The 25,477-nt window shown below is 38.6% G+C and overlaps 1 protein-coding gene across 1 annotated transcript; it reads left to right on the forward strand.

The window, feature by feature from the left end:
- Nucleotides 1–25,477, forward strand: TBX18 (T-box transcription factor 18). Its single transcript, XM_036249066.1, has 8 exons — nt 1–347; nt 1,504–1,708; nt 3,833–3,934; nt 7,211–7,382; nt 14,020–14,187; nt 17,275–17,339; nt 22,993–23,087; nt 24,652–25,477. Exons 1-8 carry the CDS (start codon nt 50–52, stop codon nt 25,374–25,376), a joined length of 1,830 nt encoding a protein of 609 aa, XP_036104959.1. The 5' UTR covers nt 1–49; the 3' UTR covers nt 25,377–25,477.

Below are 25,477 nucleotides of genomic sequence, written 5' to 3' on the forward strand. Positions count from 1 at the left end.
CCGCGTGAGTGTATATGAGCGAGGGGCGGGCGGGCGCCGGGCGGCGGGGATGGCGGAGAAGCGGAGGGGCTCGCCGTGCAGCATGTTAAGCCTGAAGGCGCACGCCTTCTCCGTGGAGGCGCTGATCGGCGCCGAGAAGCAGCAACAGCTTCAGAAGAAGCGGCGGAAACTGGGCGCGGAAGAGGCGGCGGGGGCCATAGATGAAGGAGGCTGCAGCCGCGGCGGCGAAAAGGGCTCCTCCGAGGGAGACGAAGGCGCTGCTCTCCCGCCGCCGACTGCGGCGGCATCCGGGCCGGCCCGCAGCTGCTCAGACCTGGAGCTGAGCTGCGGCTCCCGCGGAGCCGCGGGTGAGTCGGCCCCTTCCCACCCAACTTCGCGGCGCGTCCCCTCCCGGGTCCCGCCGGCCCGCACGGCCGCGGAGAACCTGAACTTCTGCGAGTGGTGGGCGTGCGCGCCCGAGGTAACTCGGCTACCAGCGCATTCGCGGTAGGTGTCGGGGCGCAGAGCTCGCCGACGCCCAGGTCGCTCTCGCCGCGCAACTCGTGCCACCCTCAGACGGGTAAACGCCGCTTCCAGCCTCCCTCCTCAGGCTGCCGCTGCCCGGTCGGCGATCCGCGCCCTCTGCGGCTGCTGTTTGCGACGCTCCGCCGTGCCGACCTTTGCTTTCGGCATCTGCCTTACTTGGGATTCCAGCCGCTGGGTGCTCTATTTTTCTTTCCTAACATTTAAAAGCATAGAGGTGGAGGGAGCGACGGCATAACCCCCCCAAAACCGGAACGAATGCCCTAAACCGTTTGGGCAAACCAGGAAGAGGGCGTTGTATTTGCAAACGTGGTTTCCCGAGGGGTAGCAGAACCGTTCCCTTCCCGTCCCCCTTTGATTCCCGCTGCCAAGGACCACAACGGCCGTGGGCTTGCTTTTCGCGCTCTTCTCGGCCCTTAGCTGTTTGGCTAAGAAGCTCGGGGAGCTGGGGAAGTTGGGCAGGAGCGGAGTCTGAAATGTTCCGAAATGTTTCTGGAGGATGCCTCCGGCCCAGCCCATAGCCAGGCGCTTCGGACGCCTCTTGCGAAGGGAGGCCCTGGCGCTTACCACCAGAGGCCCGGCACTAGGCGATTTTGCTGCGTGCGCTCGGGTGCGCGGGCTGTGTCGGGGTCTGCAGTGGGAATCTGAGCTTGGGAATTCATCTTAGGCTCCATACACGCATCCCAGACCCCAGTGGCCGCGCGAAACTTATTTTGGGGCCTTGACCGCGCGGAGGTGGGGTGGACTTGGCCCGCACGGGACCTGGGAGCCAAAGGGGCCCCACTTGAGTGTAGCTTCCCTTTGGCGGACAGTGCGGGTGTTTAGTGTAGACCTGTTTGTTAGAAGGACCCGATGACAGGAAAGTTTCCACTTGTCTCCTGGTCCTTTACCTCTCCCCAGCCCCTCCCGAGGTCCATCTTCCCAACAAGATTCCTCTTTCGGGCCCTCACCGGCTACCCCTCTCTACTCTTTGCTGCCCAGGAGGCTGTGAGGACGGCTTCCTGCAGGGCGCTTCCCCACTGGCGTCCCCGGGAGGCTCTCGGAAGGGTTCCCCGGCTCCCACCCTGGCCAGGCCCGGGACCCCGCTGCCGTCGCAGCAGGCCCCGCGGGTGGATCTGCAGGGAGCTGAGCTCTGGAAGCGCTTTCACGAGATCGGCACGGAGATGATCATCACCAAGGCGGGCAGGTAAAGGACCAGCTGGCGTGAATGGCCCCCAGACCTGGCTTCTCCGGACCCCTAGGGTGGGTTAGGAAGGGAGAGTCTCTAGTTAGCGTTAACGTGCAAGGCCCTTTTGAGACTGGCTTTGCCTACCAACTCTGGAGTGCAGTCGGTGAAGGGCACAGTCTGGCCACCCTCTTGTTGGATGCTCAGGAGAAAATCACTTGTGCCGCCAATATGGTAGCTGTTTTGATTGATACTCTGTGTGCAGGGTAGTTACAGATTCGTGGTCATATTTACATCTGTCCAGACATTTAGTTAGGCTCTAGTTATCGCTTCTGGCACTATGGAACAGATTATCCCCCTCACCTTTTAAAAAACGCAGTTTACTCTTTAGCAAACTATGATTTGCTTTTTTTCAGATTTGAAATTTACTCATTGGTTCTTTATCAAAAAATTTCCTTGCAATGTGAGAACGTGGTGTGTTGTGCTATTTTGATATTAGACTAGGATGAAAAATTACTGGAATCTTCAAGAATACAAACTTAATCCCTGCAAAAATGGTTACCCTGATTTTTAAACGCCACTTTTGTAGATCCACAGTTACGTAGTTAACATTTTTTTCTAAATGAAATCCAACACATTAGTCTAAATTTGCTGAAGAATACTGAATAAATTTTTGTAAGATGTTATATCCGTTTTTTGAAAGTGAAATTTGCACAACCCTCAGTCAGTAAAATAAATGGGTTTTTTTGGCCAGATCATATTAATTTGAAGGAGGCACAGAAATATTTGCATTTTAAAGTTTTCAGTTCATTGAGTGAAGTGAAGTCTATGAATAATATCTTCCTTAAAAGGAATGTAAAAAGCACACACAACTCTTTCAGGGAGTACACATGGCAAAAACCTGGATAGCATAAAAGTATCCAAACTTATTAGAAATTACAAAAACATATTTTATTGAATCCATATGCTACCTTCTACATTTTCACAGAGCTATTATTAATGATCCAAATTCAGTCTTCAACAACACAAAGCAACAGTTGTCTTATAAAGGATGTAGTTAAAGACCTTTACTCTTTATCTTACAGGTGCACTGAAATAACACTAAAACAGCCAGTGTATTAAACTGTTCTCATGCCTAGTTAGGAATAATGGACTTTCTTTTTTGTGCAAGGGGTCTTTAATGGCATTATTGTTATAGAAAAAAATTGGTCAATAACAATACAAAAATTTGTGTTATAAGGTAAATTAGCAAAAATTAGATTAACTGGAAGGGTCCTAAACATAAGTCATTAGATGAAAGTTGTTGTTTTTTTAAAAATAACTGCTCTATTTGTACTTCAGATACAATAATTTGCTGTTGTATTCCTTGCTACTGTGCCCTTTTAAAAAGATAGGTGTATTTAGTTTAGCATCTCTTATGATATGCATCTTTGGGAAGTCAAGAGAAATTCGGATTTTTATTTGTCTTAATTAGCAATGTTTTGAGTAAGTGTGGTTAAATAAGAAAGTATTTTCAGGTTAAGGTGGGGGGAGGAATGATGTGGTAAATATACACTGTGTTTAGTTTCTGCTTTCAATAAAGAAGTTTTACTATACCTTTCAAATTTAGAGCAACTTTTGCACTTCACCTTTACCATGCTGCAGACAGGAAGTCCTGTCTCAATAAAGAACATATTGTTTGGTTATAGCATGGCACATTGGCTCCTTGTGGTTTTTTATAACCCTTTTAAAATTTCACATTATAATATATTTTATCACTTTTAGAAATTCAAAATTTCTATTTCTACCATTTAGGGCATTTTATTATTTGTATTGTTAAAGTAAATATGCTTATTGATTTTTTAAAAGTGTTTTCTTTAGTGCCTTGACTCCTTCAATGTATAAAATTATTTTGCTCTTAGCTATACTGACATGTCAGTAAACACAGAATGCAAGTGTAAGGTACGACCAATTACATTTAAAAGCTTCAGTTTTGCTATATCCCGTGTTCTGATTCTTTGAATTAAATTACCAAAGTGAATGCTATAAATTTGTTTATGTGAAAAATATGGATTCTAGATATTTCTTTTGCTTATTCTTTCTTCACATGTAATCACAAACAAAACCCAAACCCAAATACTTTTTTCTGCCCTCCCTTATACATAGGCGTATGTTTCCAGCAATGAGAGTGAAGATCTCAGGCTTAGATCCTCACCAGCAGTATTACATTGCCATGGATATTGTGCCAGTGGACAACAAAAGATACAGGTACAGTGATAAGATGGCTAGAGGAGACTAGGAAAACACTAGGATTTTACAGGCTATGTCTATTTGATTTGTGACTATGATGTTTGTTTCCAAAAGCCTGTAGAATTCCCAGGACCATAATCCAGTACCCTTCAGATCCAGTAGCCCAGAGGATGCCTTCTCTTACAGTAAATGTGGAAATTTAATTTTTGTTTTGCTTTTCATAGATACAGATATGGCTTTAAGTACTGAGGACTTTTATTAGGGGACATTTAGTGTTGTTAAACCAAGTGAATTTTTAAATATTGATTTACATTTTGATTAGAATTTTGAGAGGAAATGTTAAGTTTGTATATATTTGTAATATTTGATAAAAATGTTTTACTTTCTTTGTGATTTTTATCTTTAAATACATTCCCTCTATCTGGTTACATTAAAAATTGTAGCTGTTTGAAGGCTTTTCCTCTTTAATTTGAAGAAATGATTGAACATTTTTTTATAATTAAAAATAAAATCTCATTCATTACAATATTAAGACATCTTTAGACTGGTAATGAATTAATTATTTTAGTGTTGCTTTTTGCTTGGTAGTTAAAATATGTAATATTTGCATTTTGAAAGAATATATTTATGTAGACATAAAGTAAAGTTGGAAAAGATGTACATTCTTCAGTATCAAACCAACCTTTGCTCTTTTTCTTCTGCAAGTAAGCAATTCAGTAATTTTTAATGATGATACTTTTTACTTTTCTGAGTAGTTAAAAAAGCTAACATTTAAAAAATGCTAGCATTAAACAAAACAAAAAAGGAGATTTTGAGTGGAAGATCAGAAAATGCTGCTCTAAGTTTTGACTTTCTTTATTTTTGTTTTTTGTTTTTATAAACACCTAGAGCATTTAGTAAGTTTTTAAATGAAATCAGATTTGGTTTTATCACTTTTTAAAATTTAGGGAGTTGCTTTTTGGAAACAGGTTTATAGTGTCAAAGTATACAGATTTAATTAGTACAGGCGCATGTGGAATACTAAAAAAAATGGGTAATAAAAGGGACAGTTTTATTATTTGTGTTTTGTGTGTAAGTTCTGTTACTTATTTTAATTAAATAACTCATTAGGGAGTTTTGCTAAAATTGTCTACTGCATGACAGAAGCTGGAAGGCATTGAAATTTATTTTTTAAATATACTTGGTTTAAAATTCCATATTCTATGTGGGTTTTGTGCTGAGGAAGATAGTGCAGTTCTTAATTAGCTTAGAAAATTAATCCTTTTCTAGGTTTGTCTCATATTTCTTTCTCTAGATCTCTTCCATATATTTTGGATGGTTTGTTTTACCTAACTGATTCTTATTATTTTTACATAAAAAGCAAGAATTTCAAGTATTAGTATTAGGATGTCATATTTTAAATGATCAAATTGTAAAATATAAATTTGCTTTTGCTTATATTGCTTCCCAAGAAATTTGTTTTTAGCATTTGTATTTAGAATGTTGCACAAAGAATATGTAGCATGTAATATTTATTCTCTTAGTAGGTGTGGATTTTTGAACTATTCAATATGCATACTTTTTCAAAGTTTTGATAGAGCATATTACTCTATTTTGATAATAACTATAGTGCAGTTTTTTGGTTTTTGGGTTTTTTGTTTTGGTTTGCATTTGTAAGATTTGCATTTGATTTTTCAAGTTTTTAACACCAATAGAAAAAAATTGTTTGGCTTATTCTCTGCTATCAAAGAGTGGTATTTGGTCAAGTTAAAAATGATTGTGACTTATTAGAATATAAAATTAATATTCACAAAAGCATATGCACTTAGGAACTTATTTATTGAAATTACACTATACCAAATAAGGGAAGTTTTAAAAATTGTTCTTAATTTTGTGATTATGTATTTTTCCCCGAGAAAAGGAATTAAAGAATCAAAGGTTTATTGAGCTCAAAATAGAGTGACCGTAGTTGAAACTGAGGGTCTCACCAGAGATGTTATGAAAATGTTTCATGCTATTTTAAAAGGAAATCTGCATTACTACACAGGTAGATTTCTCTGAGACTGTTTGTAAGTTGTTGCTTTACATTGTATGTCATATTTTAAAACACAGATGGAAGAAAAACATCTAAGTAGTAATTTAATTTTTTTTCCTTTAAGTCAGTCATTGACATTTTAGTTTCTAGCTTTTGAATTAGTCTATTTTAAGTTCACACTAATAAATAATAATCTGAATGTAGGATTACTTGAAATGTGATTTAAATGCATGATTTTTAGAGTCAATATTTTTGACACTTATAAAAAACAGAACAGATGTTTTGTCTCTTAATTAGAAGAGTAATATTAATTTGATATACCATAATTTTCAAAGTTTGATGTATATTTTAGTTAGTGGTATTTAAAAACTATTTACAGAATTTCCTTACAGCAGTCAAGAAAGAGAAATATAGGAGATAAAATCCTACATTTTATAATTATACAAACTTTGAAAATTAAACTGAATACTTTATCCTTAATTTATAGTGTAATAGAATTAGAAAAAGGAATTCTAAATGATAATAGGTAAAACGTTTTGCTATGAAAATAAACATAACTGAAATTTCTAACAATTTCTTTTTGCCTTTCTGTCATACATCCCATCAACCCCTACATAAGGCTAAAAAGGGAAGTGATAAAGGAAGCAGGACACTTTTAGGTATAACTCTCAAGTATTTTTGAGATTTACTTAAAGGTGAGCTTGACAACTTAATAACCCCTCATGTTAGTTGACTATGCAGATGAAAAATGTCGAGCATGAATAAGTGTGTAATTCATAAGAATTAGGATACTTGCATTTATGATGGTAATAGTATGCATATTTTTACTTAAGGTTAAGGTTAACACACCACCTTGAGTGGTCAGTAGACCACTGATGCTTCAGGGAGTTTTTAAAAAGTTGTCAATGTCCTGGCTGGTTTGGCTCAGCGGTTAGAGCATTGGCCTGTGGACCAAAGAGTCACAGGTTCAATTCTGATCAAAGGCATGTATCTCAGTTACAGTTCCCAGCCAATGTGTCTCTTTCACATCTCTCTCTCTCTCTCTCTCTCTGTTTCCCTCCCTCCCTCCCTCCCTCTTTACCTGAAGATAAATGGAAAAATATCCTTGCATGAGGATTAAAAAAAAAAAAAAGGTCAAAATCTTATCTTGGATGCCTTGAATGTAAAGAGCAAATTATTATATTTTAGACTTAAAACTTTGTCAGATTCTGTTGAGTTGGAAATTCCAAGAGAGCAATAGAGCAATACTCCATACACTGAGCCTTGTCATTGCCTTTTAGGTATGTTTACCACAGCTCTAAATGGATGGTGGCAGGAAATGCTGACTCCCCTGTGCCCCCCCGGGTATATATTCATCCAGACTCACCTGCCTCCGGGGAGACTTGGATGAGACAAGTGATCAGCTTCGACAAGCTAAAGCTCACCAATAACGAACTGGATGACCAAGGCCATGTGAGTAGATGGCCTCCATAATTTGCCACCATTGGATGGCACACCCATGTCGATACGGTACCGGACTGAAGGAATTGAACTTTTCTAAGATCATAATATTACTCTCCTGGTTGATTAGTCTGTGCATAAGCTGTGCAAAATCAAGGCGATATTTGCACCAGAGACTGTGCCTGTGGCTGGAGTATCCTATGAAGCAGATTAAAACTAGATACTACATCTATATTGGAATAAAAGGACCTCAGGCAGATAATTTAGACAAAACATTTGTTTGAAATCCCATGAGGTACTAATTATTATACTCTTAATATGAATACAATTGGCTTAACTGGAATAATGATTTATTGTGTCCTGCCTGGGTCCAGCTCTTTTCCCAGCTGTGGCTCATTTCTTCTCAGTAATGTTCCATCTGCAAACTCCTAATTGTTTTGTAATGACATCTAATGTGTCAAAATATATTAAAATAATAATTACATTTAGTTTTAAAACTGTTGAAATATGATATATTAAGGCAAAGTCAGCCATTCCAATAATATAGTCATTTTAACACCTTATTAATTTTTATGTAATATTGTTCATAGACAAAATTTCTACATTATTATTTTAATAAATAACTGGATACATGCTGATTTCTGTTGAAAGCTAGCTCTTCTATTAGGTTTCTATTATTTGAGAGGATTTTGATTGATGCAGGATTAAAATGCCTTTGACTAGTACATCATACATAAAATGAATACCAACTAGTTCATTTCTTATGACTTAAAGATAGCATATTTATGAGCAAATCTTTTAAAGCAAAAATACAAACTGTCATAAACTAGTAATACTGTGAAAACAGGATATGATTTGCAAGTTGCTAGACAATAACGTAAACAGTTGACCTTAATGAAAACATTCTAGTACAATTTCATTGTGGTACAAAGGCAGTATTTAGAGCTTAAGACACATCTATCTCATGTTGCCAGTGCTTTTGTTTATTTGTTGTCTTTTATGATTTAAAACAGAATTAGAAAGGTAGCATAGTAGAGTTCATTTCTAAATCCAACTTCATGCCCTACATTTTAGTGCATTACTTCATCTCTCTCTTTTTTTTAATTCTTTATTTACACAGTCAAGTCATACCAATTATTTTTCACTTGACTTCAGTGAAACAACACTAGTTACTTCTGTCTCATTGAGGGAACTGACTGTGATATGTTGCCAGCATGTCCATTGAGGGATCTTTTACTTTTTTGGAATAGAAAATTACAAAATAAATGCCATTGAGTGTTACTTGTTTTAAAAAGATTAAATGTATTTTACTTTTCTGAGTTCAATAGTTTGAAAATATATCTTTGAAAGAGATAATTGGTTTTAAAATCATTATACTGTCATAGATAAGGTACAACTGCTTTACATAATTTAAATTAATATAATCATTTTATAATTCTAATGCTTTCAGATCAGATTAGTGGCTTTATATTTAATATCTAACATCTATAATACTAGATATAGATCTAGGGATTTATTTATACGATTTTAACTTTGTAATTTTACTAGACTTCATTTAAAACAGTATTTTCTAGAGAAACAGAACCAATAGTATGTGAGATTTATTTTAAGGAATTGGCTCATGCAGTTTTGGGGCCTGGTAAGTTTGAAATCTGCAGGCTAGGTTGGCAGGCTAGAGACCCAAAAAAGGGTTGATGTTGTAGCTCAAGACTGAAGGCAGTCTGGAGGTGCAATCCCCTCTTCCTCAGGGGACCTAAGTCCTTTTCTCTTAGTAGTCTTCAACTGATTGGATAAGGCCCACCCATAATGTGGAAGGTAATCTGCTTTACTCAAAGTCTACTGATTTAAATGTTACGTTTCTAAAAAATACCTTCATAGAAACATCCAGACTGGTGTTTGAGCAAATATATAGGTACCATGACATAGCCAAGTAGAAACATAAAATTAATTATCATACAGCATTTGTTTAAAACACAAAACATTACCAATTGAAACTTAATTGTTTATAACTAAATAATTATTATATTTTACTACTGGGAAAAACAAAAACATAGCAGAAAACAGGCAAAATCCAGATAAGTGTGTCATCAACCAGTGAAATTTTTCTTGCAAGGTTGTGGTAGGATATAATACTTTGATAATTGGAGGTAATTAATGTGTGTGGGGAACAGGGAAAGACAGACATATACCTGTGCATTTTGGAAGCAAGGACATGGCCTTGGCAAGTGGTAAAAATGTATCAGTTGATACTAGAGGAGAATGTAGGAGGGGAAAATGCTCTTTCATTATTTATTTTAAAAACATGTTTTTGAAGACTTTGTAAAATATAGTGCAAGAGAAAAAGCCCCAGTCTCTGCCTTTGGTGATCTTCAAGCCTAGATGGGGAGACAAGACACGCATACAAATAATCACACTGTCAGCTCAGAGAAGTTCAGATGCCACATTGTTCCAGCCAGGAGAGACTGGGGAAGTTTCATGGAGAGAGTGTCTGTTGTGTTTATTTACTCAGTTTGATGACTCCAGATGAGTTTAGGTTAGAGATTAGGAATTTGTTTCTTATTCTATTGTTGATGTGATTCAGGTTTAGGAAGACAGCAATACCATTGTGGTGGGACTTTCTCATTCAGTAGTCCCTTTCCTCATGCAGAGACCTCTAAGGAACTCACCCCTCTGCCCTTCCGTGGCTGAGGTCCCCTGTCCCCGTTGTAAAGGAAGTGATACTGATCTCTAACTAATCAAGCCCTAGACTCAAATGAGAAGTGATTTTCTAATTTGCTTTCTAAATTGCTTTCTTACATTTTTTGTCCTCCCAGTTCCCAGTTTTACTCTGCTAAAGATGTAAAAGTGTTCAACACAGTGACTTGAGAACTCCATGTAGACCTGAAACTTTTATGAAACCCCTAGTGATTGCAGGAATCAAATTCTCACAGGGCTGGACCCGCCTGGTTTCTGAGATTATGTGTCATTATTATTTCCCCCAAAGTGACTTTTTATCTTTCCAAATACCAGGGATTGTTTAGAGAGGAATATTGGTCTGAATCTAGAATGGAAATGTCCCACTGCTCCACAGCTAATCTTTGAATATTGTGAAGACTTTATAATCTCTACTTGCTCTTTGGGGAATCTGTAGCCAGCTTGATGTTGGATTCTATACAAATCAAGACTAGTCCTTGGGTTACCCCTGTACAGGTGGTTAGCATGCTTGGGTGGGGTATTTTCTTCTCATCATGTGCATGTAAATTCCCCTGAAATTTACTGTCTGGAGGGAAACATTTAGATGAGCATTTTCCTGAAGAATTAGAAGACATTTAACTGGTGCACCTTACACCTCAGCAGGACTTGTACCCACAGTCCTGGGATGCTTTGGAGGCAGCTCAGCCAGGCAGCCAGAGCAAGCTACCTATGAAAGGGTCTGTTTTCCCAGCTGCTGAGGATTGAGTGATATAGAGGTCCTCATGCTGTTCTCATTTCTGCTTGAGAATGTAGTGGGGAAGCAAGATATTACAGGGGAGATTTCTAAGATCTCCTTGATAAAAAGAACTTGCAACAGCTTAAAGGTCCAAGTCATTCATGGGCAGGTCATTTTGGCTCTCAGAGGCTTAGTTTTCTCATGGGTTATGTTGGAATCAGAGCAGTTAAGTGAATCAAATGAGCTGATGAACTTGAAAGTACATATTTGTAAGGAGTGCTTTATATACAGCATCATGCCTGAAACAAAACCAAGGCCGCCTCGTTATGGAGCTTGCAACTTGGTGTTACTGCATTGACCCCTGCCATTTAAAGTGAGTCAGTCCTTGGTATCACCAAAAATACAGGGAGTCAGGTTTTTGTTTTCTCTTTTCCTTGATGGTTTGCTTGACTTGTACCAACGCTGGCGTTTAGGTCATATCGAAAATTTCCAGAGTCAGCAGGTAGTGCTTCCCTATTGGGCTGTTTTATAAGGCACAGCTGGCATGTCTGTCAAACTGCAGGCACTTTGGGCCCTCAGATCAGACATAAGTAGTAGCATGCTTCTTTTGACTCAAGCCTAGTGTCTTTAAAAGAGGAAAAAAACGTGTATTAACCTGCAAAGCTGCACTCTGTGTTATGGACATAGGCCCATGTGATATCTGTGCTACTAGGTAATGCCAAAAGAAAAGAAATCCTCCATCTAAACAGAGCAGAGGGTGTGGAGCATGCAGATTAGATGTGATGATTTGAGTTTCGGTGATGGGCATTATCATTGAAGTCTCCTGTTTACGAGGCCGGTGGTTCTCCTTGCTCTACTTGTTCTCTTAAATAAGCAAAATATTATTGACTGCTCATCATTATAAGTTTGATAGTTTATTAAAAATCAAATAATGCTATGTTATAAAGAAAAATTGAGACTTGTTTAGCATTCCCTAAAAACTTCCAGGGAGATATTAAATTTCTCTAGATAATACTGAAAATTATTTTGTTTAATTAATCTTCAGATTATTATTGGCAGTTGTTCTTTAATGGCCTACAACAGCTATTTCTGTACCCTACCTCAGTATACCTCACCTTAAGTCACTGGAAGTTTGGTAGGGATAGAAACAAATAAAAAAATTAAAATGTATATAGCTATGTGGAGAAATCTGCTTGAGAGAACAAAGACTTCATAAAACAAGAACCTGCTTTCCATTGACTGATAAACAGAAACTCAAATCCGTTTTTGTTTCCTTCATTTCAAGTCAGTTCATTCTAGTCTTCTGAAATTAACTATGCATTTGTGAGTTGTTTAACGTGAAGTAGCTTTCTCTAGTTTTTCTTCTGCTCTGGAAGCTGCTGGTCATTAGAATCATTTGAATTAAAACTTGCCTCTGTTTTTCAGACATTTACCTGACTCACAGTCAGGCATACACTTGACGGTACAACCTAGTGTGGGCGTGCACGCAGAAAACAATGTTTGGCAGAACAACACTTATCCTTACCACAAGCAGCACATTCTGTTTTCTGCTTTGTTTTATAATTACATTTATTTTAAAAATTCCTGGCAGCAACTCTTTCAACTGATTTTGTGAGCCAGTAGTAGGTGACTGAAATTCTGTTCTTTTTCAGACTTAGAGACTTTTCCAGAGGTTGCAGGTCCCTGTATGTCCTCAGGTGGTGATGAAGGCTGCTATCTTCTCTTCTCCTTTTCTCAAACTTACACTGCCCCCCCCGCCCCCAAGCATGTCTGCTATGGAGGCATTTACTCCACTGATGGAAAGGATTTTTAGGGTAAAAATACAAAACAAAACAAAACTAGCCAATGTGCTGGTTATTACCAGAGTGTAAAGACATCCTCTTGTGCCAGCAATACACTGTCGGGTTAGAGAGCTCTTTGTATTTGGGCTGATCTAAGGTTCTGACTTTGGCTTATTAAACAGCCTGGATCCTGAAAAACACAAGGCAGGTCAACCACTGTGTTTTTCCAAGACTTTTGCTTAAGCATTTTTCCCTCCAAACTCCCTAACACCCCCAAACCTGAATTCAAATCATATAACTCAGGAAAGATAGAACTTGTTAACTAAACTTATTAATGAATATGGAGTCCCAATAGCACATAGAAAATCCTGTTGGGTGAGGCTGTTTCTTCACCCCACCTCTTCAACCTTGAAAGCATAAAGCATATAAAGATGAAAAAAAAAATTCACCCATAATCTCATCATCCAGAGATGATCACTGTTCATATCTCTGTATGGGTCCTTTTTACTGTCTATTTTTATATAGTTGTGATAAGTTTATAAACAATGTGGATCCCTTTTTATCGTGTAAGATTTAAAAGGAAGCATTTTATTATGTGGTTAAAATGTCCTAAACAGCATTAGTAATGGCTGAATAATGCCGTATCCAGTTGTGTTGTCTTTCATTAACCTAACCAATCTATTCATATAAGTGCTTTATAGTTTTCTCACTGTTGTAAATGGTGTGCTGCACATCCTTGTACATGAAATGCCTCTCTGGATTTTGAATATTTTCATAGGATACTTTCTCATAGTGTAATCATCAGGTAGAAAATAGTTGAAGCAGATTATCAGATTCCCCAGCAGAGTCTGAGAGCACAGCTTTTCCATCCCTGGTGTCTGGGTGTTGGAAGCCTCATTGTGATGAAGGTATGGACACTGGGCTCTCCAGACACACCAGAGACTTCATGAGCCACACATAAGGCAGACTCTGGAGTACTTAAAATTCTCTTTGTCCCCGATAGACATGTTGCAGTCATTAACAGGGGAAGAATGTCCTCTGAAGAAAACACTGGAGTTCAAATACTCATTGTTTTAGAGAATGAATGTGGTGGAAGTTAAATAATCTTTTCAATCTCACTTTTAGTTTTATTGCTTTTGACTCCGGGTTCCTTTTGGCTCATTATAAGTAAAATACTTATGAATTTATTTTTGTATCTATAGAAACAGAAAACTTGATGTTAAGTTCACATGGTTATATGCAGGGTTTCACCAAAACAATGATTTTTTTTTTTTTTGTATTTTTATGCACATTTGAAAATAACTTCTCTAGCTCTTCTTCTCTAATTTTGATATACTTTATTAAATTCACACTTCTGTATCCTTGGAAATTCTTATTTCCAACTGTGCTTTATTTTAGTTATGGTGTTAAAATTGGGCAGATTTTCCTGATAAATTTGGCTTTTCTCTCTTTGACATAGATTATTCTTCATTCTATGCACAAATACCAACCTCGCGTCCATGTCATCCGTAAAGACTGTGGCGATGATCTTTCTCCCATCAAGCCTGTGCCCTCTGGGGAGGGAGTGAAAGCATTCTCTTTTCCAGAAACTGTCTTCACCACTGTCACGGCCTATCAGAATCAGCAGGTATTGTTCTCAGAATTGGTAACTTTCTAGACTTTCATTTCAGATGTAAATAGAAAGCCAGCTATCCTTTTACTATATCTAAACATTGTGAATTGTCACAAAGCATTTGCCATATATGATGTCCAGGGTTTATATATTGTAGTTAAAATTCTTCATCGATGATTCCCAAAGTAAGGCTACTCTAGTGAGGATTTTTTTAGAGAAGAATGTGTCTCGTGACTGACAGTATGGGTTTACTTTCCATTTTGAGATATTGAATCACGATGTCATAGTTAAATTAGAAAGTGTGTATATTACATAGGAAATAGATATGTGGAATAGGAAAAGTGAGTTGTCTCACAGAGCATGGGATTTGGTAGCTTTATTTGAAAACTACAATTCATGTATGATGAGAAATATCTCAAAAGCATTTGTATTTTATAGTTATTTGGAGATATATATATATATATATATATATATATATATATATATATATATATAAAGGGCTGTTTCTTTCAAGATACACTTTAGTTGTGATAGAGGGTGATGCTCATGCTCAAATCTGAGAGACCAGCAGTTGTGGAGTAATCCTTTCCTAAATTTGGAAATAATTCGAGAAATGAAGTATTTCTTTTCTGTATGGGTAAGTGTACATATATTTTTAAGGCTATGTCAAATAGGTGGAGAATTGAATCAAACCAATTGTTGAATGCATACAATTCTGGTCAGTTTCCATAAGAAATTGGGATGTGCTTGAGGCTGATGTGGTTTGTGGCACATTTAAAAAAGTTTTTTTAGTTGTCAGCAGAATTATTTTAAGTCTCCATTTATCTTTAAATTTATATACATCTCAGTTAAAAATTTTAAGGCTTTATAATCTCTCTGTTGTGGTTGCTGTTGTTTTAAAACTTCTTAGGAGATGTGGGTCCCGTTCTGTGCAACCTCCTCTAAGGCTCGCTCACTGTCACCCCCGTGGAGACACTAGCCCCAGGGCCACGCAGTCCTGTCCTCTCACCCTCACATGGTCAGGTCTTCCAGCAGGCTTTTAGGAAGCAACAGGAATTAATCTCTGGAAGGGCTAGAGATGATTAGGAAGGTATTCTTAAAATATGTTAGGTGCAGAAAGTGAATATTTTTAAAGGAAAGAAATAATGCATGTGGAGAAAAGAGCAGGGTCATTTAGTACCTTTTAAATAACCCAACTCATCTTCTTTCTCTGTCACTGTCTCTTTCTCCCTCTTTCTTGAACACACAAACATTAACTGTGTTAAATATGTTTTTTTTTTTTTTTCCAACCTCTGTGAAACAATAAATGAGATACAGTGAACTTTGGGTACATGTTGGTGACCAACACCAATTAACAAATGCTGACAAATTGATTAAGAGGATAGAAAAATTAAAAGAAGGGAAATTGATAATGGTAAAATGCAATCATGTTCATTTTAAAACTTCTAGGCTACTATTTTGAAGAACTTATGGAAAATTGGTAAGAAGCCTAGCCTGGTGGTTAACAGATGGGCTCTAAAGCCTAGGGTCCCAGCCCAGTTCTACCACCAAGAAACCTTATGATCATAGGAAACTTAATCCTCAGTTTAAAAGAAAACATAAAATTAGGATAATAACTACATATAAGTTGCCATGAGAATTAGACACAATAATATACATAAAATCCTTAGTACAGCATGCATGGTATATACTCAATAGATGTGATGTCAGTAATAAAAATAATGATAATGGTAATTGTGCTATATCTCTGTTTAATCATGGTACCATTATATAAATCTGTACTCTTTTTAAAGACTACTTTAAATGATTATATTATTTAATGTTTTTTAAACATTATTTAATGAACAGAGAATTGAGCTATAATGAATGATAAAGAATTCCTTCAATGAGAGTGGCAGACACAGTAAATTAATTAGCAAACCCTTACATTATATCATTTATAATGTAGTTTTATCACATACTATTAGTCTATAAGAGACTCATGTATCTCAGGTGTTACAAGGCTGATTGGAGGATGGCTGAAAGCATGTGCAGGACAACATGGGGCCTTGAAGATGACTTTCCAAAGATGCCTTTCTTTGCCAACAGTGTTTGTCCTCAGCCTAAATGGTACAAGCAGAAGTATGTTCATTAACTTTGTAGATTCTGCTCAACTAAGGAACATAGAAAACAAAGCATGATGTGCTTCTTATAAAGTAGGCAGTAATTTCCTCTGGGTAAAGTGGAGATCTGGAAAGAAATAGATGGGATGCTGTTTAGTGTTAATTTCAAGATGAAATAACTAAAAAATGGAGGTTATTAGACTATATTTCCCCCCAAATCTTAGGGTCTTAGTGGGTAAAAACCTGGTTATGAGTCAGCAAGTTAGAACTGTAGTTAAAATTAAAACACCACTTATTTCTACTACATGTATAAGATTTAATTCCATTAGACACTTTAAATAGCGGTTACTTCTGGTTAGACATTATTGTAGTTCCCTGGAGATGTCAGGACTCTAAAGATAAAAGAAGAACAAGTAAAACTTTTAGACGAGAGTCACAAAGATGGTTCAAGGAGAGACAGAAAATTACAGAGGCAGAAAAGCTAAAGGAGTGTATATTACCTAACTCTAGAAGAGAAGGGTACATAGGAGCTTAACAACATTCAGGCATATAAATGGCTGTTAAATTGAAGTTGGATATTTGCTGTTTTCCATCACCACCATTGTAAGAGACATAGGATTAAACCTTGTCACCGAGTTAAAGGGAAGAACTTTTAGTTCAGAGAGATTGAAAATAAAGGACAAGTTACCAACAGACTGTTCAGAATCTCCTTTTCTAGGCACGGTAAAAGCAAAACAAACTTTGTTCACAGAGCTTGAATTAGGGGTGGGAGGATCTCTTTTTTCATAGCAGATACATGTCTGGATGATTTCTAAAATTTTCTTCTAGCTTGCTGCTAAGATAATAAAATACATGGGGAATAAGAGAGAAACATAGTAGAATATTTTGACACTTAAATTTTGGAATTACTTGTAGTTCTTCCATCATTTTAATTTTTAATAACCTTACTTGACATTTATAATAAGATCTGATGTGTTTTTTTTATTTTTTTACTCTGCAGATTACTCGCTTGAAGATAGACAGGAATCCATTTGCCAAAGGCTTCCGAGACTCCGGGCGAAACAGGTAAGTCTTAGCGAAGAACATTCTGGCTGTGGTAAATATGTTTGATTGTTTTTATTGTGAATGTCCAATTACAAAGTAAATAGTTTTGAAATAATTTCTGATGAGGATTTGAATTTGTTAATACTATTGAGCCTTGGTTGTAACTTATTTTTGGGTATAGTGTATCCTGCCCATTCTTAAGAAGAACTTCGTTGTGTGATGCTGGGGTGAAAATGCAAGTTCTCAGGGCATACAGCACATGCTGCCTTTAAAGGCCCAGGGACTGACTTCCATATCCAAGTCAGTATCCTCTCTGCATATGCTCTTGGTTTAGAATTTGCTTAGTGATGTCACAACTATGTATTGATTCTGTCTTCGGAATATGGCGAGGTCTCTTGTTCTCTCAGGTTTCCAGCTAGAACATGAAACTACTCCCCATTGCCAAGAGAGTTGATGTTCTTTAGTTTCCAAATTTGTCTTGGCTCCGCTGACAGCCACACACTTGTTTATTTTTTCTGTGTCATGTTTTATGGTGTTTGTACTAAGTGGGAGAGCTACAATAATGAATTCCACTCTATTACTTTTATCAAAAAGCAGATCACCCTAGTCTGTGCGCCAAGAGTTTTTGAATTTATTGATATGATTTTATTCCAATACAGTTCAGTGCAACATTTTCTAAAATAACTGTTGATAGTAGTAGAGAGTAATAACAGACTAACGTTCTCCAGATGCCTTTTCAGGGTAAGGCTTTGACTTAAATGTTTTTAAAAGCATTTTGTTTTTTAAAAAGTATTTGAGAAATTTTTATTCCTTTACTCCAGAAATTATTCTAATAATCCCTGAAAACTTGATTTTGATAGGTTGTGTCCACTTGAAATCAAAATCCTCAATTATCTTATTTCAGGGACAGTTTCATTTAAAATTATAGAGAGAAAACAATCAAGTAGTAATACAAGTTTTTAGTTCTTTCAGCTGAGTAATTGGGCAAGGAAGGGGTAGACAGAGACCTTTTCTCAGAATACACTCAAGTGCTTGCAGAGACTTGATTTCATTTTCTATGCCATGATTTCGTCTGAACACCATGGCCAATGTGAGAACTAAAAGGCAACTAAAATACTTCTTTGGGAGTAACCTTTAACTTGGTGCAGGTAGGTTAAGAAGACTAATAACAGGGCTTCCCTCTGAAATTTTTCACTCTGTGGGAAGATTTGCATGTGTTTCTAAACTACAATGTCTGCAATACTGAAATTATTCTGTGTTTTTAGATATCTGTTTTAATGTGGAGAAAAATGTTGCTTGGCTTTTGTTATGTTACATTAGCTCCTGGTTAACTTTGCTTTTCAGAGGAGTTTCTGAAAGTTGAATAATTTAGTAGCTGAGATGGTTACTGGTGAGGTGACTGAAGGAAGCCTTTGGGAGGACTCCGTTTCTACTTTGACAAATACTTTGATGGAATCTTCTTGTGGTTTTGGTTATAGCAAAATAGCATTTATCCAGTTAAGAATCTTGTATATATTTCACCTTGTTACTCTTTTTTTTTTTAAAGCAGAGAATACATTTATTAAAATTCACTGAAACTTCAGGGCAGCATAGAGGTTTGGAGGGTACACAGCCAGGAACCATGTCCAAGCTCTCCAGTAGGCTAGCTCCAGCAAGACCTCACTGCTGCTGACACTGGGGTGGGGGTGGGGGGGTGTCACACTGCTTACACCCTGTTGGTTTATTTTTGAAGCAATAAATTTAAAAATATTTTTAAAGGCATATTTTGGGTAGATAATAATAGTGAATAAACCTATAAGTAGAAGTGAAATAATAGGATGCATATGATACGTTTTCAGGAAGATTTCTAGATATGTCAGCATAATGCAAAAGCATTTGTTTTCTTAAATTTGGTCAGTGAAAAAACTCAGTAGCTTTGGTAAAAGTCAACATCTAAGTCTATTGTTTGGCGAGGTCAAAATGCAAGGTTTAAGATGAATATTTTCCTTCCCTTTGGCTGTTTCAGGAGCATAGAGGCATAGTATCCATGCTACTTACTACTGTTTCTTTCTTGACTCTAAAACTTTTAGCGTTTTTAATGGATATACAAAAAATAATGAATTATTTTTTAACACTTTAAATTTTGCTAAAACTTAAAATTTTTATTTTGCTTCAAATGTTTAAACAATAGCTTAGTATAGGAAAAACATGTTGAGCCTCTACATAGATTTCATGTTGGTGAAATTAATAGTTTCACTTTTCTTCTGTTTCTATCATACTTAAATTCTTTATGCTCATTTTGGAATGTTAAATATCTATTAACCAATATTCCCCATTTAAAAATATCTGATTTTAACATTTTCTATTGATAAATGCAAAAGACACTTATCTGGAGAAGAGAGAATTTGGTCAGTTTTAAAGCTTTCTAATTTATGTATTATTTTTCTTAAAAGAAAAAAGAACCTGAGGTATATTTAAAACTTGGAGAGGGTACATTGGTGCTGAGGGCTTGGAGGAGGACTGATATATATTGTTTTAACATATATTAGAGAAGGATACCCATGAGAAAAAGTTCAGTATATTTCTTTAATATCCCTGGTTCTGTTGCTATTGTTATTGCTTTTAAATGCAAATTCTATTTTTATTTTTCCCCCATACATAAAATAAACAAATTAAGCAGGACAAGAAATAAACATGGACTTGTGATTTTTTAAACTTTATAAAACAATTTGCTTTAATTAAAAATTATCCCTGCCTGGCTATTTACGGTTGAACAGCCTATTTTATAGGAATCAGTAGCTTCAGCCCTTAAAAGCTCTCCTGCAAGACATTTGCTACGTGAAAGAGAATTTATGTGCTGAGAATAGTTTCATTCTTCAGTTAGGCCTTAGGTTTGACCCTATAAAATTTTTTACTCAGGAAGGTACAAAAATTTCTTCTCTTTAAATACTTTAGGAAAAACATAACCATTTTACTAAATAAACTTGGCCATTTGATAGCATAAATTAGGGTGGTGATAAAATGTGGAAATTGTTCAAAGGCATCTTGTATAAATTATCGCCTTGGCTACACTCCTGCAGGAGGTGCCTTTTATCTTTTCTTTAACTAGACGGGAAAAGTCTCCATTACTGGAGAAAATGAAGGCTTTTTTTAAAAAGTCCAGATTCAGCTAATAAATATTTTATAACTGTTTCCTGCAAAATATCTGAAATCCTTTCTGGAACTTGCAGTGTGAAACAGCAGCCTCAAGAAAAATATCAATAGCTCCAATTAGATCAGTTGTAGATATGTCACCTTCAGAACTCCTCTTTAAAGCTTAGGGGTCTGTGTCTGGATGATCAATAACTCCTCCCCAAGAATTTAGGCTATGGATTTGTAATTGAAGCATAACAAAGTGTACACTACTAATGCAAGTCATGCGGTAATGCTCATCACTATAGTTAATACATTTCTAAGTCCAGTGGCTGCTCCTTAATTACTTCTTAGTAAATCTCCTTTGAGACCACTTCATGACCACTTTGGTATCTTTAATATTTAAAACTACGATTACTAAAACTCATCTAGGTGGTAATAAAAATAAATTTTATATAAAACTGTGTCCTAGCATTCTTTAACATTTACAAAAGCTTGTTTCTAGAAAGTCATACAATTTTAGTATTAGTACAAATATAGAGTAATCGACTAAACAGCACCTAGCATTCGTTAGTGGAGCATTAAATGATATGCAGGCTACATGCAGGCTGCCAAACTCCCCTAATTAATACTTGAATGTACATGAAACATTACTCGGTAGAGTGATCTTGGATTTGGCTTGTGGTCAGCCACAGATATGATGTCTGGTTCAGGAAAATCACTTAGTAGCAAACAACTTTAGAGCAAGGACAGGATTCATAGCTTTTGTGTTCTAATCCTCACTTTGTGGGAAGTTCAGTGAGGTTAGAACAATTACTTAAGGCCACATAGTGAGTTTTCATCAGTTGCGGTCTCAACTCAATTCTCTGGACCCTCAATCCAATGTCCTCACCACTAAACAGTGCTCTCTCGGTGGCACACTGATTACATCTGGAACCAGAGCCTGCCCTGCACTCTCAGTGCAGCTCAGGTAGGCCCGTGCGGGTCACTCTGTGCCTGGCTCTCCCCTCCTTGGCCCTTTGCTCGCACCTGTGTGGCACTGGTGACGGCTCTTGGAAGCGCTCCCAGAGCAGCATCCCCGTGAACCTGTGACTTCAGAGATGAAGCAGGTCCATGTGTATCTCATGAGAATGGTTCATGTTTACAAGCCTGTGCATGTACCTCACCACCCATCCACACACAGCTGTCTCCCGTCACTAAGATGGGAAGGTCATGCTCCTCATGGAGTCATGACAGAAGTCATCCAATTAATAGGTCTGTGCCCTGAACACTAAGGAAGGAAATTCAGTGTGTAAAACCTTAGAAGAGAAGGGCAGGTCGTGTGAGATGATTTTGCTCACACACATCACTTACCACTGGTGTTGTCTATTGGGGGAGGGGTCCTTAGTCATAGTTCATAGTTCCTCACAGACATGCAGTGAAGGCAGAGGAGGGAGCACACTGAGTCTAAGCTATTAGAGATAGATCTGTCTTTACTAGCTACATTAAATACAGATTGTCTGTGTTAAATAAGACTCTACCTAACCGGCACAGGAGATGACCAAGGATTGTTTGACACTCAGGAAGCAGCATTTCCTACAATGGAGCTACCTGCTTCATGAAAAGCAGTGTTATCTGGATTAACACACTGTTTAGGGCTGAGGTGGTGGAGGGAAGAGCGGCGTGGTCTTGAGAATGGGCTATGTGAATGAAGGACCTCATTTCCAGAACGTGGAGGACTTAGTTATCTGATATAACAAGGGAAAGACTCAGTCACTTATGTTAGGAGATACCTACACAAATATATGTATTTAGCGTAGTTACCCTTGTTTTAAAATATGAATATATCATGTAAATTGTATGTAACCAATTTGTCCTGTCTCTTTAAGTATCCATCCATTAAGTGTATGTTGGGATTTAAAAATAATGTTTGATGCTAATGCTAGCTCTGTATACCTTACCCCCTGCGAGACCACCTTTCTGTGCTCCACCTGCACAATGGGCCGAAAAGCCAGTGCTACCTCTCAGACCCCCTGTTGCTGGAGTGACAGCTATCCAGGCTGCCCTGGATGTGGTAGAGACGGGGCGCCTGAGAGAGAAATCCGTTTTCGTTGGAGGAGTGCTCTTCTAAGCTGGCTGCCGAGGCAACGAATGACGGGCAGAAATGCCTCGTAGGAATGAGGTGGCTCCACAGGGCATGCTTTCGTAGCAGAGGAAGAAGTAATGTAACAGGGAGAGAGGGTGGGTTCCAGATCCCAGCAGCACCTTGGCATCACATCAGCTAGGATGGCCGCTCTTCTCCTCAACTTAGCCCAAGGGGACAGATTTTTATCCTCTGAGGTCGGCTTAGTTTTCTGACATTAACAGGACTTCTTGGGTGCTTTCCATCCTCTTGTGCTCCTGTGGTAGCCCATCTCTGAAGCATTTCTTTCTGCCTGTGCTAAGCTTCTCACCTGCCAAATGGGGGGGGGGGGGCGCTGTCAACACCACCGCGTTGTCCTGGACTGCTTATTGCTGAGGAAGGCTCCAGTGCTCCTTCCTAATGCAGCTTCTTTTTCCACCCCATCCTGCTCCCTCTGTTTAGAATGGGTCTGGAAGCCCTTGTGGAGTCGTATGCATTCTGGAGGCCTTCGCTGCGGACTCTTACCTTTGAAGACATTCCTGGAATTCCCAAGCAAGGTAAATTACAGCGTCTTCCAGTCCTATAAACAGCCAGTTCCTGCCTGGAAGCTTGGGAACTGAAAAACACGCGAGTCATTATTTCTATCTACGGTGGCGACTTCATCACCAGCGTTCTCCCATTTCAGGATCCGTCTCTGAGTGGCGTGGCGATGGACCAGGAAAAATGGCAACTGTGGTCGTAGCTTAAGTCTTCAATATTTTAGGCTGTTTATATATTTCATGACCTTTACCTCACCTTACAGCTCTTGTTAAAATTACAGTTGGACTGGGGGCGCTAGTGCCAGGTGCACTGCACGATAAAGTGCCATTGCTGGTTCTAGTTCATCTTTTCTTGCCAGCCCCTTTCTTCTCCAGAATTGCCTCTAGACAAGGTTATTCTGTTGGATTTATGATGAGAAGGTCAGGCACACTTGGGCAGACTTCCCTGGGTTCACTTCCAAGTATTTCTCCCAAGCCCAGGGCTAGTGTTTCCTTAGAGGGATCTGCACCTAAAGGAATGATGCTTCCATGCCCCTTGCTGCTCTGCCCGGAATAGGTGGGACTCAGCCCACACCCACACTCAGGCTATGGAGGCGGATCCTGCCCAGCTCCCCAGGGAGAATTGAACATACTGTGTTTTAGATAATTATCATTGGTTGGATTGGGCTTTGAGATTATTTTGAGAAGCTATGTCAAACACTGTCGCTAGTGCAATGAAGGTTTCACAGCTTGTTCAGTTCGTTATAATTCTTCTCTCCCCCTAAATTCTGTTGAGTTTGCAAACATCGATCTGCCAGCAAATCCAGAGAGGGGAGCCAGCCACCATCGCCGTTATTGATTGGACACAGGGTTAACCAGCCTCTCGGTTTCACAGGGTTGTTTGTTTGCTGGACATCTGCCCTTGTGTTAGCATGTGATTCATCCACCTGTTTCTGGTTGGAAATGAAAAACTTTGAAGTATTAGACTATTGCCTATTGCAGTAGCCAAACCCTGCGTAGAGCAGCCGTTGATGCACACAAACTTTCGGGGGCCAGCTGCGGACACGTTCAAGGCAGCATGTGCCTCTGACCAGTCCGGCTCTTCCCTTTGAATTCCTTCTTTTTCTTGTAAGAAAACATATTGGTCCAGAGCACGCTCTGCTGAAAGAAAAGATGAAAGCTGGGTAGAGGAGAAGCAACGGTTATACTTTTGGAACAAGATACAGAGTAAGATGAAATTTATATTTTATAAAGATGCTGGGAAAGTCAGTGTTTATAACATGATAATAACTGAGAAAACTTGAGACAGCTAATTGAGGAAGAAAATGTGGAAATCTCGTGTGGTAGTATCCTAATATTTCTGCAATAAAGAAGAAATACATCACCCCCTGGGGAGATAAGCTGCCTTGGAAATATTGAAAGGATCTGTGTTTAAAGTATTTCATTTGAGTTCAATTAAATTATAATTCTTTGGGAGCGGAAACCATGTCCTTTTCATCTTTGTAGCACCCTTATAACAAGCAGTGTCTAGCTCCTGTTTACAAAACTGAAAGGAAAAGATGGCTGTAGAGTCGTTGCTCTTACATTTCACCTTCTCTTGTAGGAAATACAAGTTCTTCCACCTTACTCCAAGGTTCTGGGAATGGCGTTGCTGCTACCCACCCTCATCTTTTGTCTGGCTCCCCTTGCTCATCTCCTGCCTTCCATCTGGGGCCCAATACCAGCCAGCTGTGTAGTCTGGCTCCGGCTGACTACTCTGCGTGCGCCCGGTCCGGCCTCACCCTCAACCGATACAGCACATCCTTGGCGGAGACCTACAACAGGCTCACCAACCAGACCAGCGAGACCTTCGCCCCGCCCAGGACTCCCTCCTATGTGGGCGTGAGCAGTAGTGCCTCTGTGAACATGTCCATGGGCAGTGCTGATGGGGACACCTTCAGCTGCCCACAGACCAGCCTATCCATGCAGATTTCGGGGATGTCCCCTCAGCTCCAATACATCATGCCTTCACCCTCCAGCAACGCCTTTGCTGCTAACCAGACCCATCAGGGTTCCTATAACACTTTCAGGTTACACAGCCCCTGTGCCTTGTATGGATATAACTTTTCCACATCCCCCAAACTGGCTGCCAGTCCTGAGAAAATTGTTTCTTCCCAAGGAAGTTTCTTGGGGTCCTCGCCGAGTGGGACCATGACGGATCGGCAGATGTTGCCCCCTGTGGAAGGAGTGCACCTGCTTAGCAGTGGGGGTCAGCAGAGTTTCTTTGACTCTAGGACCCTAGGAAGCTTAACTCTGTCATCATCTCAAGTGTCTGCACATATGGTCTAATGAAGCCTTTAAGTTAAACGACATTCAAATTGACCTAATGTATTTTCTTTCTTCATTTTCTCTTTGTGTTTTTAAAAGCGCTATGAAAAGAAGCTATCAGT

Source organism: Molossus molossus, unplaced genomic scaffold, assembly GCF_014108415.1.
Source record: "Molossus molossus isolate mMolMol1 unplaced genomic scaffold, mMolMol1.p scaffold_m16_p_8, whole genome shotgun sequence".
Taxonomy (NCBI): Eukaryota; Metazoa; Chordata; class Mammalia; order Chiroptera; family Molossidae; genus Molossus; species Molossus molossus.

Bases quoted from the DNA above. Each gene is read 5' to 3' on its own strand.
- TBX18 (XM_036249066.1), top strand. From the start codon at position 50: ATGGCGGAGAAGCGGAGGGGCTCGCCGTGCAGCATGTTAAGCCTGAAG. The intron at 17,340-22,992 runs GTAAGTCTTAGC...CCCTCTGTTTAG, and splicing joins CGAGACTCCGGGCGAAACAG to AATGGGTCTGGAAGCCCTTG. The intron at 23,088-24,651 runs GTAAATTACAGC...CTTCTCTTGTAG, and splicing joins TCCTGGAATTCCCAAGCAAG to GAAATACAAGTTCTTCCACC.